At 43.3% G+C, this 19,477-nt stretch overlaps 1 protein-coding gene across 5 annotated transcripts in view; it reads right to left on the minus strand.

Annotated features, from left to right (window-relative positions):
* The window catches only part of eif2ak4 (eukaryotic translation initiation factor 2 alpha kinase 4), a 147,936-nt gene that overhangs the window by 19,084 nt on the left and 109,375 nt on the right, over window positions 1–19,477 (minus strand). For all 5 annotated transcript variants that reach the window (XM_069917246.1, XM_069917245.1, XM_069917244.1 and 2 more), the window contains 7 exons: window positions 16,651–16,726; window positions 10,123–10,244; window positions 9,568–9,617; window positions 4,242–4,410; window positions 2,735–2,851; window positions 1,344–1,409; window positions 626–796 (listed from right to left, as the gene is read on the minus strand). In XM_069917246.1, the coding sequence (XP_069773347.1) occupies window positions 626–796; window positions 1,344–1,409; window positions 2,735–2,851; window positions 4,242–4,410; window positions 9,568–9,617; window positions 10,123–10,244; window positions 16,651–16,726 (771 nt within the window). The remainder of the gene's footprint in view (window positions 1–625; window positions 797–1,343; window positions 1,410–2,734; window positions 2,852–4,241; window positions 4,411–9,567; window positions 9,618–10,122; window positions 10,245–16,650; window positions 16,727–19,477) is intronic.

Raw genomic sequence — 19,477 nt, forward strand, 5'->3', positions numbered from 1 at the left:
TTGAAATTAAATCCTGTAGCTCTCCCTAACAAGGTCATACTCTGGTGATGAAGAACTGAACAAAACTGGTTTGTTAACAATTCCTGGTAAAGACACATCTGACATATACACCTCCTTAATTAGTAACTCTTGCACCTCTTTTCATAGTGTGTTCACTTCTAATCTCCAAATTTCCTCCGTCATAGACAGTTCCAGCATTTTGACTCTGTACAGTCTTTAAACAACACCTTGGTGATGCGAGTCCAGACCTATTAACTATAGAGAGCTACAATCTTCACTCAACAGCAACTAGAGCGCATTGTACAATGTCCAGGAAAGGGAACTCTAGCTGATGGCTAGAGGGAGAAGGCAGCAGGAAACTTTGCAGACCAACGATTAAACTGGAACTGTAAGGTTTAGCAGCGTTCAATGCCTTTAAAAAGTTGAGCTATCAGCTAATGTTTAAAAAGGGTCCTGACCCAAAACAATGATTGTCCATTTCTCTCCATGGACACTGCCCAATCGCCGTCCCTGCAACTTCTTGCTCTTTGCTCAAGGCCCCAGAACCTGAACCTGCTTTTCTTTGTTTCTCCATCAGTGACATTCTGACTTCGTTCTTGAAGAAGTCACTGTCATTATTACCAACCTGGTGTTTGATATTGAGTTTCTTTAGAAGTTTTGTCACGGCCTGCAGGTCCTTTAAGCCTTGTTTTGCCAGCTGGGAAACAGTCAACTTCCCCTTCATCAGAGGGTTCAACGTGGTGCACAATTCTTCTATGTCCACCTTCATCTTGATGTACTTGTACAGGTGCAGGAGCTGAATGAGTGAAAGCAGAAGCCTTAATAAGATAAATCACCTTTCCTGCTAATTTCTGCATCGCATCCTTCACAGCACACAACGTTACACATATGCATTTCGGGAAAGTAGGTTACAATAAAATTCTGATATAGTCCAACATCATTCAGCTATTTGCCACACACTCCTTCTAACCTGTCAGGACCCCAGTTCCTGTGCTCTCTTTAGACTGAGCAGGATCCTGGTTCCCACACTCCCTACATCTCAACCAGGTTCACTGGGAAACTTATTCTGCTACTTCGGTGCAACATTTTAAAAACATGTTGCATTAATGTTGAGAAAATCTGGTCTAGCAAAAATCAAATTCCCAAGTGTAGTGAATGAATGGAGTTTTACTGTAACCTTAAATGGAGAGCTTTGCTGTTTTGGTGAATGAACTTCACCTGCATCAGAAGGATTGCCATCGACCAGCTGTTCTCAATAACTAGACTTCGTCCATCCATTTGGTTCAGTTGCAGCTAAGGAAGTAGATGTCATTAAAGTGCCAATAAACAGACACCAAACTTACATTATTTTGAGATAGGGAAAGATTGTAGAACTTGGCTTCTCTCTCTCGTCTGGTCAGCTTCCCTGTCTGTAAAGGAAAGGAGAGGTTGACAGTTAGAACATTAATAGAGTTGGAAGAGCAATGCGTTTGGAAATAAACCAAACACAAGCATTTTGTATTTGAAGAGATGTATTTAAAGGCACAGACTACAGGTTATTTATGCAATAAGTCCAGTCAGATATGTTTATGTCCTTCAAGGATCTTTATAGAGTCAATCTTCAGGATAATTCACTTGTTTCATGTGGTACAGATGCAGGGACATTGGAGACCCAGTAACCGTAATAGATGGATCCAGGGACTGGAAAGTACTAACATTGTTTCCCATGGCGGTAGAGCCTATGACAAGAGGACACAATTTCAGAATTGAAGGACTTCCAGTTAGAACAGAATGCAGAGACATTTCCTTAGCTGGAGGGTGGTAAATCAGTAGAATTTGTTTCCACAGGCAGTTATGGAAGTCAGGTCATTGGGTGGTACTTCAGGCAGAGTTCTTGATTAGCCAGGGCATTAAAGGTTATAGGGAGAAGGCCAGGCAGTGGGGCTGAGTGGGAAAATGGATCAGCTCTGGATTAAATGGCGATGCAGACTTAATGGGCTAAATAGCCTATTTGTGCTCCTATGTCTTATGGTCTGTCTAGATTGGATGTTAACTGCTGCCTAAATTCAGATCAATATACCGGTAGAAGTCTCAAACATCCAGGAGTGAAGGAGTCCAGACTTACACAAGAGGCCATTTCATCCATGGGTTTACAGGGATATGGGCCAAATACAGGCAGGTGGGACTATTGCTGGTGGGACACTTTGGTTGCCTTGGCAGGTTGGGCCAAAGGGCCTGCTTCCACTCTGTATAGCTCAAATGACTCACATTTCACATCAGCCTGTCGAGGACTGGATACACCCAGATGTCGTTTCACCTTTGAAACCCAAGCTTTTTACACCAAGGCAGTTCACGTGACAGAGGGTTTGAAAAAAATCCCATGTTAAATAAATCAGGGCCATGGGATATGGACACAGGTTAGAATGACACAGCCAGTAGAGTTTTGTCTCATAGCCAGGGACACAGGCTCAGTTCTGATCTCCAGTGCAGACTGAAGTCTTCCTGGACGTCCCTGGGTGCTCACACTTCGGTCACATCCCAAAGACATGCAGGCTGACAAGTTAAATGGCCACTGTGATCGTCTTGTTGAAGAGAAAATACAGATGAGACTTGAAACACAGATGCCTTTTCTCCCCCACATTCACCTGCTCTGTCAGTACTGGGATCAATAATAGGCAGTAACAGAACCATCTTTGAATGCCATAGTATTTTCTGCTACAAGTACAGTTAAGGTTAAACTGCTCCCTTGACTTACCATGTCATCACACAGGATGTTGCACACCTGCTGGAATTTGTCCTCCGGTATCCCACAATGCATCAGCACTGCCCTTAACAGACATACATGGTTCAAATAGATGGTATAGTTTCTCTCCTGCAAAACCAGAAAAATGCAATAAGTTCTGATGGATGAGCTTAACTAAGTTAATTGTGCACCTCATTACAGCTGCAGTGATCTTAAAAGGGAAAAGGATGTCCATGATGTGTATGATCATGTGATATATCTCAGTCAAGGTGTTTGCGGAGGTTTGGCATGACACCAGAAACCCTGGCAAATTTGTAAAGAGGTGTGGTGGAAAGTATGCTGACTGGCTGCATCACAGTCTGGTATGGGAACACCAGAACGAAAAGCCTTCCAAAAGGTAGTGGACACAGCCCAGGACATCACAGGCAAATCTCTGCCCACCATTGAGAACATCTACATGGAATGCTGTGTCGAAGAGCGGCAGCCATCATCAATGACCCACACCACCCACCACAAGCTCTGTTCTTGCTGCTGCTATTAGGAATGAGGTATCGATGCCACAGACTTGCACCACCAGGTTCAGGAACAGCAGCTACCCCTCTACAACAAACTCAATTAGGGACTCATTTAAGGACCCATTACTTGTGCACTTGATTAAGAGTTTCTTTTGTTTTCTCTGTATTGCACAGTCAGTTTGTTTACATTTGTTATGATTACAGTTCTTTTATTTGTTTACATGTTTATTTTTTGGACTACCAATTAGTGGTAATTCTGCCACTAATCACAGGTTTGTATGTGATGTCATGTATGTACTCTGACAATAAATTTGAAATATGAAGTGTCCTCCACGGGTGCTCTCTTTTGCTCCCATATCTTGCTACATTGACCTGGATATTATGCAGCTAAGATGCAAACCTCAAAACTTCAAGGGTAATATCCAGCTGCAGAAATGACTCCAGCAAAACTCCATCCAGCAGGCTTGGGACTTCTCTGGTGGCTGACTAGCTGAGTTTCTGGATGACCGCATGCACATCTCCAACAGACTTTTTATTGTTTTCATTTAATATTTTATATTGAGAGTCTCAGCACAGTAACAGGCCCTTCCTGCCCATGAGAGCCCCTGCTGCCCAAATACACCAAATAACTGACAAACCCCATACATTTCTGGAGGGTAGGGGGAAGCTAGAGAATCTGGAGGAAACCCACACAGGTCACAGGGAGAACATACAAACTCCTTATAGACAGCACCAGATTTGAACCAGGGCTCTGGTGATGTAGTAGTTTGTTCCAATTTTTTTTGTTTGCTAAGATGTTAGCACAGCTAATATATTTCCAGTGAACCCAGTGCGTGATCGGGTGTGCAGGAAGTGGAGATCTGGTGAGTCATTAGGAATTTCCAATATTTGTATCGCAGATTGTGGAAGTTATAATGTTTCTTATCTACAAAGGCTTCACACGTTGGGATTTAACAAAAAGAATTAGATTGGAAGAGGATACAGACCATGAACTGAATCCCTACCTGCAGTACAGGAAACAACTGAATGATTGTGGCAATGGTATAGATGACTTCTGCATCTGGCAGGAGGTTGTTTGTGATTGGCGTAACAATATCAAATGCACATTCAAGGAGTTCCTTCGGTTGACAGCGGTGCAGCTTTCGTGGTCTGAATACCCGTTCGATACAGTACCTTGTGAATAAGGAACCAGACAACAGTGTGGATAACTACAGGCTTTAAACAAATAAAATAACACACTTTTACATTGCATTATGAGCACATTGTTTCATCATACAGCCCGAGAAGAAGAGAGAGATGGATAGATGAAGGTGAGAAACAGCCTTGTTTATTGCAACAGTATCTGGACTAACCAGACTAACTAAACCTTGTCAAATAGGGTCCTGAGAAGAATTTTTGGTTTACTAAACTGATCCCTGACAGATTTACTGGCAGGCTTCAGTCTTGGGATTGGCTGCTGCCTCTCACAAGGCACAATACCTTTAAGGCCAAATGTTTTACTTTGGATCGTTCATAAATAACTATCGTATAAGCAGTCTTGAAACCCTCAAAAAAAAGGGGATTGAACCCTTCAAAATCACTATCATCATCTAAGGCAAAGATGGCAGCAAACACATCCATACTCCCACTGTTTAAACACTCATCAGTCTGTAACCGATGAGGCAGTTTCAGCTCCGTCGTCAGTGTAGCACAATAAATCACCTTCGTACCATCAATTGCACAAGAGATCCCGCACTTTTTAAACAATTTTACCAGGCTCTACTTTCACTTTATCCCATGCTTTGAGCACAAAGTTACACAGAACACCAAGTGATGCAGCTCGCATTGCTCTGCCTTTTGTAAACGACTTTTCTGCACTCGTCATCCATTCCTCGTGCACCAGGTCTGGCTTGTTCACGCAGACGTCGAGAGGTTGCAATACAGACGTCAAACTACACAGGATAACTGCCATGTATTATGTAGTGCTAATCTACTTATAGTCTTCTCAGTTAAGTGGATACAAAACATATCCTGGACTAGCAATCTGTTTCTTGCGTAAACCGTCCGGCTGCTGTAGTGGGTTTGGAACACACACACACACCCACCCTCATACAATACATTCAGAAGTGATATGATCTTTCAGAGTGTGACGTCTACAAGCCAGAGGTATGAAGATCACATGATTTCCAAGAAAGTGCTGGTAACAGCTATTAAAATTCCAGTAAATGGTCACGTGGTTTCAAAGAATTGGAACTGACCTCATTGATGATGTAAATAGTCACATGATTTGGAGAAATATATTGTTAAATTCAGACATTTTGAATCAGAAGACGGCAGGAGTTGAGAAGTCAAGACCCTGTGGCACCCACACAGGAGCACAACAATAATCACTAGAAAGAGAGGGAGATACTGGTCTGTACTATATCACAGTAGCCGGAACACTGGTGTTAGACCCTTGTGAAGCAAAGGGTTGAATTAAAGTGACCAGAATAGGTGCCATTAGGTGACTCCTAACAAAAGGAGACTGCAGAAATAAGTGGATTTTGAAAGGGAGGTCACTTCTCAACTGCTCTTTTGAAGGGTGCAGCCTTATAAAGGGAAGAAACTCCAGAACTCTTAAGAAACTAAGAAGGAGTTGAAATCACGACTGTGAGAGTTTAGGAAGAAATCTCTTCCTGGGAAAATAGCTCAACAAGATTTGTGAGTTACATTCTAAGGACTGAATCATTGTTAACAAACACTTCATTACTGCTTTAAGCAACAATTTAAAAGAACTTGATGTTTCATAATCACTTCTGAACTACAATTTAATAGACCTTCAAGTTCAACAAGAGTTTAAAATACTGGGCCTTGACTCAAGTTTAAACCAAAATAGTTTGAGCTTTAATGCACACACACATTTATACAATTACATTTGTGCATAGTGGAGGGGGAGGGCGGGGGGTTAAACTTAAGAGTTTAGAATTAACTAGAACTGTTATGTGATTTTAGTTTAATAAAAACTATTATTTTGAATTTACCACTGTCTGGTAAATCTTCCTTTGCTGTTCCTGTGTTAGGACTAACGGGGGTTGGTTAGTTTTAACAGATATATGATAACAAATAAGCTTTTATGGCACCTTTTGCAGAACTTGCTTTAAGCCTCAACCAAAGCTTAGAGGTTTTTTCTCAGAGGTTTGAAAAACCTTGAATGCAGGTGGGCTCAAAAATAATAAAAGGGTATCCTGAGCTGGAGAAGTAGAAAGCAAACATAGAATTGCTGGAGGAACTCAGCAGGTCAGGCAGCATCGATGGGTAGATACTGTCACTCAATGTTTTGGGTCGAGAACCTTTGTCAAGACGAAGAATAAAAAAGATGAAATTGCAAAGGAGCTGGAGGAGAAGCCCAGAGGTGATGGGGAAATAGGAGATCTGGCCATAGTACCTGAGGGCAGTTGGAAGTGAGCAGTGGGAAAGCGTTCTGAGAGGGAGAAAACTTCAGATCGGGCTAGCCTTGAGAATTGGCAAATGAGAGCAAGTGTTAGACTAAGTAGAGGGAACTGCTGCAAAGGGAAGCTAATGGAATGACTTCCAACTTGGATTGAAAAGTCTGATTATAGTGAGAAGATGGGACGTACCTCGAGCAGCACAGTTCAAGATATCAAAGTACACAAGGCATGTCAATAAGAACAGAGGTCAAGGGCAGAAAGAAACTTCAAGGTGCAAATATATATTTGTAACACAAACAAATCAAGAGGACTCTGCTTCGGTTGTTCAGATCCAGTCTGGAGAACTAATATATTTCCATTGAGTTAGCTGGAGTAGAAGATTAAGGAGTGGACCAATGGAAGTGTTCACAATGATTTACAGATTTAAGAGTAGATTGGGGAAAATTGTCTGCTGCTTTCTGAGTCAAAGCTTCAAGTTCCACTCCAGAGACCAGAGTGGGCAAGGCCAGGTCAACAAGTTCAAAACTGAGAGGAGGTGCTGCACTGTCTGAGGTGCTGCTTTCAGAGCTGGTGTTAAATCAATGTCCCTTTGCTCTATCAGATGCCAAGGAGTATTTTAAAAGACAAATAGGGGAATTATTGTCAGTGCCAAGACAAGACTTACCATGAATGAGGAACAGTATACAGTCATGCACTACATAATGTCCACTTGGGCAATGTCTGACCACATATACGTCCATGCGCCCATAAGGTTACAATAGAGTTAGCGAATGGGACGTAACCGGACACTGTGAACACAACAGCTCTATGCAACACATGAATCTCATGCCTCTTGTTTACAAAGCGATTGTGCTGCCAGGTCTATAATGGTACAGTACATATATAACCTATAATACGTATGTCTTGCCAGTCATAATAAATGTCTATGTTACTGGCTTATGCATGTACTGTACTTTCTATCGTTAGTTTAATGTGAACTTTCCCTACTTACAAATAAACACAGTAATGTACAGTATTAACTTACTTAACTCATATATTACCTTGCCAGATACATGAACTGAAATGCAGTACTGTATGTGTACACTATGTTGGCTATTTAATCAATATAGGTGCAGTACGGTATCTCATATAGCTTTGCTAAGTATATATTACGGTGTTCGCACAGTCCAAATTGCATAACGTCCTATTTCACAGAATATATCGTGAATGTTAAATGGTGACTGCATTGGCATCTGGTCATTACCACATGACGTGTGCAGTATTTTTACCTTTATAGCTGTAAAATGCATACAAATATCCTGTGACTGTAATGGAGAGGCAGCATCCACCACCTGGTGGCGCTGCTGTGCTCCTGTTCAGAGGACACACTGCCTGCCAATCAAGACTAAAGACTCACCCAAGCCATCAAGGTGACCCTTATGACTGGCCCACTTAAATCACCAGGTGCTGCAGTCCAGACAGCCTGCCCAGACTCAGCCCTGGCCTTCACCTAATTGGCTTAGGTGAATCACGAACTGAACCCTGATGAGCCCCTGCAGTTGGCTTCAAGCCATTGGCCACAGCAGCCAACGGGGGCCCAGGCTGCCCCGAGTGATTGGTCCCCCAGTACTTCCTGCAGAACTATAAAGGACCGTGTGCCCCTTTGTTCTGCCTCTTTGGACTCCTCGTGGCATGTATCACCTTCCACACTGGGTTGGGGTGAGTCTCGAGGCCAGGCAGCAAGAGCCGTATCTGCACTGGTTAAGGGGTGGGGGCATGTAATATCGCCCTGATCCTGATTGTTGAATGTGTATGTTCATGTAATTTCCCCCAGTCTCTGTCAGTTCCTCCCTTGTTATCCGAAGTGTACATTTACGCGACTTCATCCCTAACATCGAAGTACTCGAGATGGCAGAGGCCGACAGCATCGAGTCCACGCTGCTGAAGATCCAACTGCGCTGGGTAGGTCACGTCTCCAGAATGGAGGACCATTGCCTTCCCAAAATCGTGTTATATGGCGAGCTCTCCACTGGCCACCGTGACAGAGGTGCACCAAAGAAGAGGTACAAGGACTGCCTAAAGAAATCTCTTGGTGCCTGCCACATTGACCACTGCCAGTGGGCTGATATCGCCTCAAACCGTGCATCTTGGCGCCTCACAGTTCGGCAGGCAGCAACCTCCTTTGAAGAAGACCGCAGAGCCCACCTCACTGACAAAAGACAAAGGAGGAAAAATCCAACACCCAACCCCAACCAACCAATTTTCCCCTGCAACCGCTGCAACCGTGTCTGCCTGTCCCGCATCGGACTTGTCAGCCACAAACGAGCCTGCAGCTGACGTGGACATTTACCCCTCCATAAATCTTCGTCTGCGAAGCCAAGCCAAAGAAAGATTGTGTGTGTATGTGTGTATAGGTTTGCCTAGCATATTGACCCCGTTGACCCGTTTGCATCCCCGAAATAAACGTGTGCTTTGTACCCTCAACTTTGGTCAGGTTCTTAACCACACGAATCCAAACAACAGTGACTATAAACATAACAGCACGTAATGAGCTAAATCACTTATGGTGTACCTATGTCTGGGCATATACAGTCCATCCCAATTAAATAATTTTCTTTTATGTCTCCTAAAGACACAACCCACCCCTCCTAAACCCCTTGTACCTTAAGTATGACTCCAAATGTGAGCTTGGTCAGTGGGCTATTAGGCAATGACGCATTAGGCCTCAACCTGAAGTCATCGCCACGTTACCTCTCTCACAAGCACTGACACCCAGGAGGCCAGTAACAAAAGCATCAGTTGACTTTGCCTCTCTGTAATCCAAATGGTTCTGGACCTGTGTCATCCCACACTACACAAACGTGTGGCTGACATGATCTTCAAATTTTAGAAAAACAATAGGCCCAAAAGGTGTAGAGAAGCTGAAGTGAACAATTCTGCTCACCTTTTTAAATTAGTGATGTTGTTTCTTGCCACAAATCTTGCAAATGGCACCTGAACAAACAAGAAGAAATAAAACCTGTGAATTCAAGACTAACTCAGCTTTTGGGAAAACATGCTTAACTCTTTTATTATTAAAATAACAAAATTTTCTTTAAGCACCCAACAATGTTTCACAAAGTGCATAATATGCTCCGAAAAGGCACCTATATTGCAATTTTTAAAAAATACAGATGTTAGAAAGTTGAAGCATCTGTGGAGGGAGAGAGAGAGTGGAAGAGAAAATGAGAGTGAGTGAGCAGGAATGAGTGAGGGAGGGAGGGAGGGGGAGTGAGATCTAGTTTCAGGTCCAACACCCTTAGTCAGAATTGAAGTCTGCTTCACTTTCCACAGACACTGCCTCAGATGCTGAGTCTTTTCAGCAGTACCTGCTATTAATCTTACATTCACCTCACTGAAAAGAGTTTTAACTTCTACAAGGATAGGAATAGACAGGAAATGAAGCACATTATGGATATTCAACCATCACACCCAATAATCAGCTAATCACATGGCTTACCCTAAGGTCATGGGGAAGCATCACCAACATTCCACTATGGTCCATGAAATATGCTCCTTCACTACTTTCATACAACTTTTTGTTCTTTGGCATTAATAGCAGTGTGTTTACCCAAGTGGCACCTGTAATAAGAGTTCAAGCATTCAGAAAAAACTCTACACTCAGTCACAGATACTTGCAGATGAAGAGTGGTCCCAGGTTTTGGTTACTCAGTACATTAGAGCATTAACTGAGTGGGAGAACAGTGTAGAGATTCCAGCAGCACGGGAGAAGGTCATCATTCCATGATAGCTCTTTGCTGGAACTGTTAATTCCACTATCCTGCACTTCTCTCCTTAATTTCAGAAGCAGTCTGGCAGATCGTTTTGTTGAGCACCTTTGCTCTGTCCACTGCAATAATGGGGACTTCCTACTTGTGTTTGTTTTGTTGTAATAAAGAAACTTGGGTTCTTTTAAAACAACTGTACATTATTAGCTAGAGAACTCATTCACGACTGAGTGGAGGCATCCATCTTGAATCCAACTGAGCTGCACCAATTAGTCTCCAACTCCCTCTAGTGGTCAGGAGGATCATTAGTATTCTATCATTACACCACTGGCCAACCATTTTAATTCCACACCAACATGTCTGACCAAGGCCTCATGCACTGCACTGCCAAACAGGGCTCATGCAAATTAGAGGAACAACATCTAATATTGTGTCTGAGGACTCTTCAACTGAATGGAATTGACATTGACCTCTCCAGTTTTAGTTAGGCCCTTCCCCTAATGTCTCTCTCTCTTTCCCTTTGCCTCCTTTCCTCCAGCTCCACCATCCCTTTCCCTTTCCATTCACAGAGCTATCTCCTCCCCCTACCACTTCTCAGCCTTTTTCTCCTCTGCCCTCCCACCCATATCCACTATGACCTGTGCACCTCCCACGACCTTTTCTTCCCTCCTCTCGTCCCAACCTTTTTATTCATACTTTATGTTCAGACCTTGACTAAGGGCTCAGGACAGAAATGTTAGTTACATCCCTTCACTGTGCCCCGCTGAGTTTCTCCAGCACTTTTTTGTATTGCAATGTAATAGACATCTTGCTGCTTAAGAAAACAATTTCTTCAGTATTTTGACCAATTACTGTCAATTTGTGCCTGTTGTTTACTGACCCTTCCTTTAATGGAAACCATTTATCTTTTAAAAAAAAGTTACAACTTTAAACACTTCTGTTACATTTTCTGTTAACCTCTGCTCCAATAAGAAAAATTCAGCCTCTCCAATTTCACCAACAACCCAAAATCCATCCCTGCACCAATATTGGATGGCACAGTCGGGCACAGTGTCAGAGTCCCGGATTCAATCCCAGCCTTGGGTGCTATCCATCTGTGTGGAGTTTCTACATTCTCCCTGGTAGGTTTCCTCCCACATCCCAAAGACATCCAGGTAGCAAAATTAATTGGCTGCTGCAAATTGCTCAAGTCTGTAGATGAGTGCATAGTCCGAGACAAGTTGAAGAGAGCATGGGGAGTACAAAATGAGATCAATGTAGGATCAGTGTCAGTGGATGGTTGATACCATTAATGGTCTTCCATGCAGCATATCAATGAATCTGTGAGTTGGATCTCAACTTGGGACTGTGGCCACAAGATGTGAGCAAGCAGATAAATTGGCAGCAGGATCGGTAAGTGTTCTTTTGGGTCTCTCCACTGGCCATTTAGTTCTAGCCAATAAAAAGAGGGGCAACACAAGCAGAGCAGCCAGTGAGCGGCTCAGGGGAGGAGTAGGACTTTGAGGATTTAGCTCGAAAGGCTTCGGTGAGAAGATTGCACCTTCTCCTCAGCCTCTTTTCACCGAAGCCTCTCGAGCCAAATCCTCAAAGTTGAGGCAAGGTAAGAACATGTTCTTCTAACTTTTTCCCCCCCATTTCATGGATAGTGGGAATGGCAGCCAGGGCAGAGACATGCTTCGCTTGCAGGACGTGGATTGTTATGGAAGCCACCAGTATTGCTGACGTCTTCACGTGTGAGAAGTGCATTAAACTGAGTTAGTGAACTGAAGCTAGTTGGATGAACTCCAAATTATTCAGGAGGGAGAGGGGATGAGAGACAGGAAGTTAAAGGGACACTGTACAGCTGGGAGGCAGAAGGAGTGCAGATGGGTGGCAGTCAGGAGAGGGAAAGGAACGGACAGTCAGCCAGGGTACCCCTGTGACTGTTCCCCTCAATAATGTATACCATTTTGATTACTTTTGCGGGGGGGGGGGTTACAACCTATCAGGCACAAGCCACAGTGGTTATGTCTCTGGCACGGAGACTGCTTGTGGCTGAAAAGGGAAGGAAGAGGCGAGCTGTTGTGATAGGGGATTCCATAGTGAGGGGGACATATAAGAGGTTCTGTGGTAGAGATCGAGTATCCCAGATAACATGTTGCCTCCTTGGTGCCAGGGTCTGAGATATCTCAGATCAAGTTCATGGCATTTTCAGCACAGAGGGTGAGCAGCCAGACGTATGGCCCATGTAGGAACCAAAGACATGGGTAGGGAGAGTGAAGAGGTCCTGATTGGAAAGTTTAGGGAGGCAGGCACTAGGTTGAAGGTCAGGACCTCCAGGGTAGTAATCTCAGGATTGCTATCCATGCCACGTGCTAGTAAGGTTAGAAATAGGAGGATAATGCAGTTTTACACGTGGCTAAAGAGATGGTGTAGGAGGGAGGGCTTCAGGTTTTTGAATCATTTGGCTCTTCCAGGGAATGCGGGTCCTGTTCCATCTGAACTGGAGGGAGACTAATATCCTTACGGGAAGGTTTGCTAGTGCTGCTCCGGGAGCTTTAAACTAAATTTGCAGGGGGACAAGAACCAGAGTAGATAGGGGAGTGGAGTGGGGTGGGGGGGCAAAAGGAAATGAAGATTACAGGTAAGGTCAGAAGTCAAAAGGTTGTACGTGATAGCAATGATCTCAGGTGCATCTATGTCAATGCAAGAAGAATTGTAGGAAAGGCAGACGAGCTTTGAGCATGGATTGGCATGTGGAATTATGACATTATGGCTATCAGTGAAACTTGGTTGAAAGAGGGGCAGGACTGGCAGCTCAATGTACTGGACTTCCATTGCTTTAGATGCAATAGAACAGAGGGAGGAGTGGCATTGCTCAACCAGGAAAATATCACAGCTGTGCTCTGAAAGGATAAAACAGAGGGCTTGTCTAATGAGGCTACATGGGTGGAAATTAGGAAAGGGAAAGATATTACCACCCCCATGGGGTTGTATTATAGTCTACTCAATAGTCAGGGAGAATCTGTAGAGAGATAGCAGACTGCTGCAGGAAACATAAAGTTGTGATAGTAGGAGATTTTAATTTTCCACATATTGACTGGAGCTCCCAAACTATAAAAGGGTTGGATGGCTTGGAGTTTGTCAAAATGTTCGGGAAAGTTTTCTAAATCAACATATAGAGGTACCAACTAGAGAGAGTACCTATTAGGGAATGAGTCAGGACAGATGACAGAAGTACGTGTACGGAAACATTTTGGGTCCAGTGATCATAATGTCATTAGTTTCAAGTTAATTACAGAAAAGAATAGGTCTGGACCTTGGGTTGAGGTCCTACATTGGAGAAAGGCCAATTTTGCGGAAATGAGAAAGGATCTAGAATGTGTGGATTGGAATAAGTTGTTTTCTGGAAAGGATGTATGAGGTAAGTGGAAGATCTTCAAAGGTGAAATTCTGAGAGTAGAGTTTGTATGTTGCTATTGGGATTAGAAGAAGAGGCATTGGGGGCTTTGGTTTTCAGGGGATATTGGGGATTGGGTTCGGAAAAGAAGAGAGAGGTGCTTTGAAGGTATAAGCAACAAGGAGTAAATGAGGTACAAAAAAAACACAAGACAAAACTTAAGGAAATCAGCAGGGCCAAAAGAAGACACGAAGTTGCTTTGGCAGACAATGTGAAGGAAAATCCTAAGGGCTTCTATAGGTATATAAAGAGCAAAAGGATAGTAAGGGAGAAAATTGGTCCTCTTGAAGATCAGAGTGGTTGGCTTTATATGGTGCCATAAGAATTGGGGGAGATCTTGAATGTTTTTTTTTGCATCAGGAAACTGACACAGAGTCTAAGGAAGTAAGGAAAACAACAGTGAGGTAATGGAACCTATAAAGAGAAAAGAGAAGGAAGTGTTTGCTGTCTTAAAGAAAATAAGGGTGGATATTCCCTCAAACCTTAAGGGAGGCCAGTGTAGAAATTGCAGGGGCTCTGGCAGAAATATTTAAAATGTCCTTAGCCACAGGTGTGGTGGCGGAGAATTGGAGGGTTGCTCATGTTGTTCCATTGTTTAAAAAAAGGATCCAAAAGTAACCCTGGAAATTATAGACCAGTGAGCCTAACGTCAGCAGTAGGTAAGTTAGGGATCAGGTATACAAGAATTTGGTAACCAGGGACTGATTAGATAGACAACATTGCTTTGTGCATGGTAAATCATGTTTAACCATTTTGAACAAAAGGCTGTGGATACATGGACTTTAGTAAGGCCTTTGGCAAGGTCCCACATGGAAGGTTAGTCAGGAAGGTTCAGCTGCTAGGTATTCATGGGAAGGTCATCAACTAGATTCGACAATGGCTGGATTTAAGAAGCTAGAAAGTAGTGGTGGATGATTGCTTCTCTGATCAGATTGGAGGTGTTGTGGACGGTGAGGAAGGCTTTCAAAGCTTGCAGAGGGATTTGGGCCAGGTGTAAAAATAGGCTGAAAATGGCACAGTAAATGGAAGGGCACTGATGAGTACAGTAGAATAGAAGAATCTGGGAATACAGATATATAATTTCCTGAAAGTGGCATTGCAGGTGGATAGGGCTATAAAGGGAGCTTAGTATGGACAAATTTGGAGTATTGTGTACAATTTTGGTCACCTAACTATAGGAAAGATATCAATAAGATTGAAAGATTGCAGAGAAAATTTTGTAGAATGTTGTCCAGATTTCAGGAACTGTTACAGGGAAAGATTAACAGGTTAGGACTTTATTCCATGGAGCATAAGAGAATGAGGAGATTTGATAGGGGTACAAACCATGGGTTAAGGGTGAAAGGGGAAAAGTTTAGGGGGAATTTCTTCACACAGAGAGTGGTGGGTGTGTGGAATGAGCTGCTAGTTGAACTGGTGAATGCGGGCTCAAATTTAAATTTTAGGCAGAATTTGGACAAGTACATAGATTGAATGGGTATGGAGGGCTATGGTCAGGTGCAGGTCAATGGGACTAAGGAGAATAATAGTTTGGTACGGACTAGAAGGACCCATTTCTGTGCTATATTGATGAATGGTTCTATGATTCTACCCCAACTGAGATCTAACCATTCGCCTCAATTTTATCCTTCACTCTACTGATCTTTATATATGACTCTATTTTATCAACAAAATATATTTATTTGAATGCTTTTGAGCATCAGTCACTGTGACTCTCTGGGTTAAACATGTCTCATATTTCTTCTTTCCAAATTGTTTTGGTCTGTGTCTTATTTGCATCTTTCCCAATTAACTTAGCCATTACATTGTGACCACAATTAAAAAGAAGACCCCAAGTGTCCTTCCCTCGTCTATTCTGGATCTTTCTCTGTGCTGGATCAGAAAGCATTGCCGACACATTGTTAAAAAGTGCCCCTTTTCTTGTCAGGCCATTGAGGACAGTCTCACTGAAAAAGAGCTCTCCGACACAACCAATTGTTCAAGCACTATATCCATAGTCCAATCTATATTTCCATTCATCCAAGACTTTTTAAATGCGATGACAGTTCCCCATCTACCTCGTTATCAGACCCATCTACACCCCTCTAACCCTGCTATCAATCGCCTTTTGTCTTTACCTCCTGTTTCTCAATCTTACTCAGAGCAACAGGCCCTTCCATTTATTCAGTCTCGGCACCTCACAATTTTTATGGCCCTCAGGTCTCTCCTCAACCTCCTATTTCAGAAGCAACAAACTCCACTTGATTTGGTTTCCTCCTACTGCTAGAATTCACATTTTTGTAAAAATCTCCACCACAACTAAGAGACAAAGTTTGAGGGAAACAAGTCTAAGTGGAGAAAATTGAAGAATCCCCATCATTCAAATGGTATTCCTTGCATCCTCTTCAGGACATGGGGCCAATGTTCCATGAAGCCCCAAGTCTAGATCATGTTGAAGTAAAACATGTCAGAAGAAGTGATGTGGTGGACATGGTGGGGTTTAGCCAGTGGATAAAGCAGGGTAATTACACACTCTCCTTCCTTCAGCAGTTGCCTCCACTTTCAGCTTCCCCTACCCCTTCCTGGCTCCGTCTGCCCTCTTTTTCTCTTTTATATATTGTCCCTCTTTGTCTGCTTCCATCTATCTCTCTCATGCCTCCCTCTACACCTCCTGGGTCCAATCGTCCGTCAATCATTATCCATCCTCAGTCCATCTGTCACCTACTGACCCCTCCCCAATGTTACCAGCCTCTCTTCCCTTTCTCCCACGCCTACTGTCCGCAGATGCTGCCCAACCCACTAAGTCCCCCCAGCAGTTTGGAGCTTTTGGCATTACACTCACCATGCCTTTTGAAAACCCGGCACACAGTCTCACGCACAAACTCCTGCACCATGTTGTGATGAACTGAGAAGCTTCCCTGAAGACATAAAATAAGTTACATCTCTGTTACAGATTCTTCAGAACCAAGAGAGGGGCCCACCACAATAAAAGGGGGCCATAAGAGAGACCGCAGATGCTAGAATCTGGAGCAAAAAAATCCAATTTGCAGGTTAAGCAGATTCAGAGAAAAAGAACGGTCAATGTTTCAGATCAGAACCCTTCACCAAGACAGTCCTTTTCTCCCAGCCAAGCTGCTCGGCCTGCAGAGTTCCTCCAGTTCCATTGCAATAAAAGGCTGCTGAGGCTGCCATCACCATAAGACGTGGATGTTGCTCCAGCACCCAGTTATAACCTGTATTCTGTGAAAAGGGTTTTGAAGTGTGTTGCAGGGGGAGAGATAAGGATCTGTTGATTTTTTTAAAGAAAGGACTGGTGAAGGAAAACAGCTCCTTGAATTAAAAAGGCCATATACACAATGAGAGAGAGATGGGCGTGCAGTGGTTGCATTGTGTGACAGAGTAACAGCTGGGCCAAACAGCAATTTCACAGGAAAAATAATGGATGAAAAACATCCATTCTGATTGATTTGATTTTGTTCTGGAGTAATAGAGATGGTTAATGACAGTAGTTTGATTAATGATGAATATTTAAAAGTTTTATGTTAGCAAAAGGCAGTGGGAGTATAGTTAGAAAATTGCCCAATGGACAGAAAACCATGAATTATTGCTTCACACACAGAACTATGTTACAGAATGAATTCTTCCAGAAATCAGCATCAGACACCTACAGATTTCTGGTTAGGCCTCACCAGGAGCCTCACATCCACCTCTGGTCACCAGACTTTAAGAAGAGAAAGCCATAGAAAGGTTCCCACCTGCTTCATATTGGTACCAATCATCCCGGTGCCCAAGAAGAACAGAGTGAGCTGCCTCAACAACTATCGTCCAGTAGCACTCACATCTACTGTGATAAAATGCCGTGAGAGGTTGGTCTGGACCCACTACAATTCGCTCCACAGCAGACACAATATCATTGACTCTCCACTCAGCTCTGAATCACCTGGACAACAGCAACTCATACATCTGGCTACTCTTCACTGACTACAGCTCAGCCATCAACATCATTGGTATGGGTGGCGTGATGGTTACCGCAACGCCTTTACAGGACCAGAGATTGGGACTGGGTTCGAATCCCACATTGTCTGTAAGAAGTTTGTGTGTTCTCCCCTTTTCTACGTAGGTTTACCACAAGGGTTCTGGTTTCTTCCCACTATTCAAAATGTACCGGGGGTGTAGGTTAATTGAGTGGCACGGATTTGTGGGATGAAATGGCCTGTTAGTCTATGTGTTGCAGTGCTGTATGCCTAAATTTAAATTTAAAAATTATTCCCTCAATAAGCTTCAAACCCTGGGCCTCTGCACACCCCTCTGCAAATGGATCCTTGACTACCTTATTGGAAAATCACAGTCAGTACGAATTGGAAACAACGACTCTTCCTCACTGACAATCAACACAGGCGCTACTCAAGGATGCGCGCTTAGCCCACTGCCATGAGTGCACAAGTCAAATGCTATCTGAAAATTTGCTGATGACACCATGGCTGTCGGCAGAATCACAGATGGTAATGAGGAAGTGTACAAGAGGGAAAAAAATCAGCTCATTGATGTCACAACCACCACCTAGCGCTCAACATTAGCAAAAGATGATTGTGAACTTCAGGGGAAAATCAAGAGAACACAAATCAGTCCACATAGAGGGGTTAGCAGTGGGGAGGGTCAAGAACTTAAATTCCTGGCTGTCACATCTCTGAGGTTCTGTCCTGGAGCCTCCATGTGATGCAATCATGAAGAAGGCTCGCCAACAGCTATACTTTGTAAGGTGTTTGAGGAGATTCAGTACATCATCATAGATTCTCAAAAACTTCTACAGGTGTACCACTGACAGCATACCATTTGGTTTCATCACTGTCTGGTATGGAGATGCCAACCTGTTACAGCCAGCGATTGGAACGGGTTCAAATCAGGCACTGTCTGTGAGGAGTTTGTATATTCTCCCCAAGACTGCGTGGGTTTTCTGAGTGTGCTGGTTTCCTCCCACTGTTCAAAATGTACCAGGGGCATAGGTTAATTGGGTGTAATTAGGTGGCATGGCTTCGTGGGCCAAAATGGCCTGTCACCGTGCTTAAATTAAAAAATTTAATGCTCGGGACAAGAAAAAACTCCATTGGGGTTTTAACTCAGCCTGTGACATCACAAGCTCCAGACTTCACTCCATCGAGGACATCTACATGAGGTGGTGTCTTAAAAAAAAGCATCTATCCTCAAAGATCCCCATCACCCAGCCCATACCCTCTTTACTCTACTACCATCAGGGAAAAGGTACAGGAGCCTGAAGATAAGCACAAGGACAGCTTCTTCCCCACTGCCATAAGATTCCTGAATGAACCATAGGCACTACCTCACTTTGTCTTTTTCTTGCACTAATTTTATTTATTTTGAAATGTGGTTTTATAGAAATGTTTGCACAGTGATACTGCCTCAACACAACAAAATTCATGACAATAAATTCTGATTTTGAGTAGGCACCAGAGAAGGCCCGAGAGTAGGCCCTAGAGAAGGCCTGCAAGTACGTGGAGAACTGCTTCTGGCTATCCATCCCATAGGATGACAATGGTTCCTTACAGTCTGTTTAATATGTGGTTGTACATGGAGAACTAGAACAACTGGGACTGTTCTCCCTAAACAGAAAATGCTAAAAGCAGATTTAATAACTGGTGCCCTGAAAGTGT

This window comes from Narcine bancroftii, chromosome 2 (assembly GCF_036971445.1).
Source record: "Narcine bancroftii isolate sNarBan1 chromosome 2, sNarBan1.hap1, whole genome shotgun sequence".
In the NCBI taxonomy this organism is placed as follows: domain Eukaryota; kingdom Metazoa; phylum Chordata; class Chondrichthyes; order Torpediniformes; family Narcinidae; genus Narcine; species Narcine bancroftii.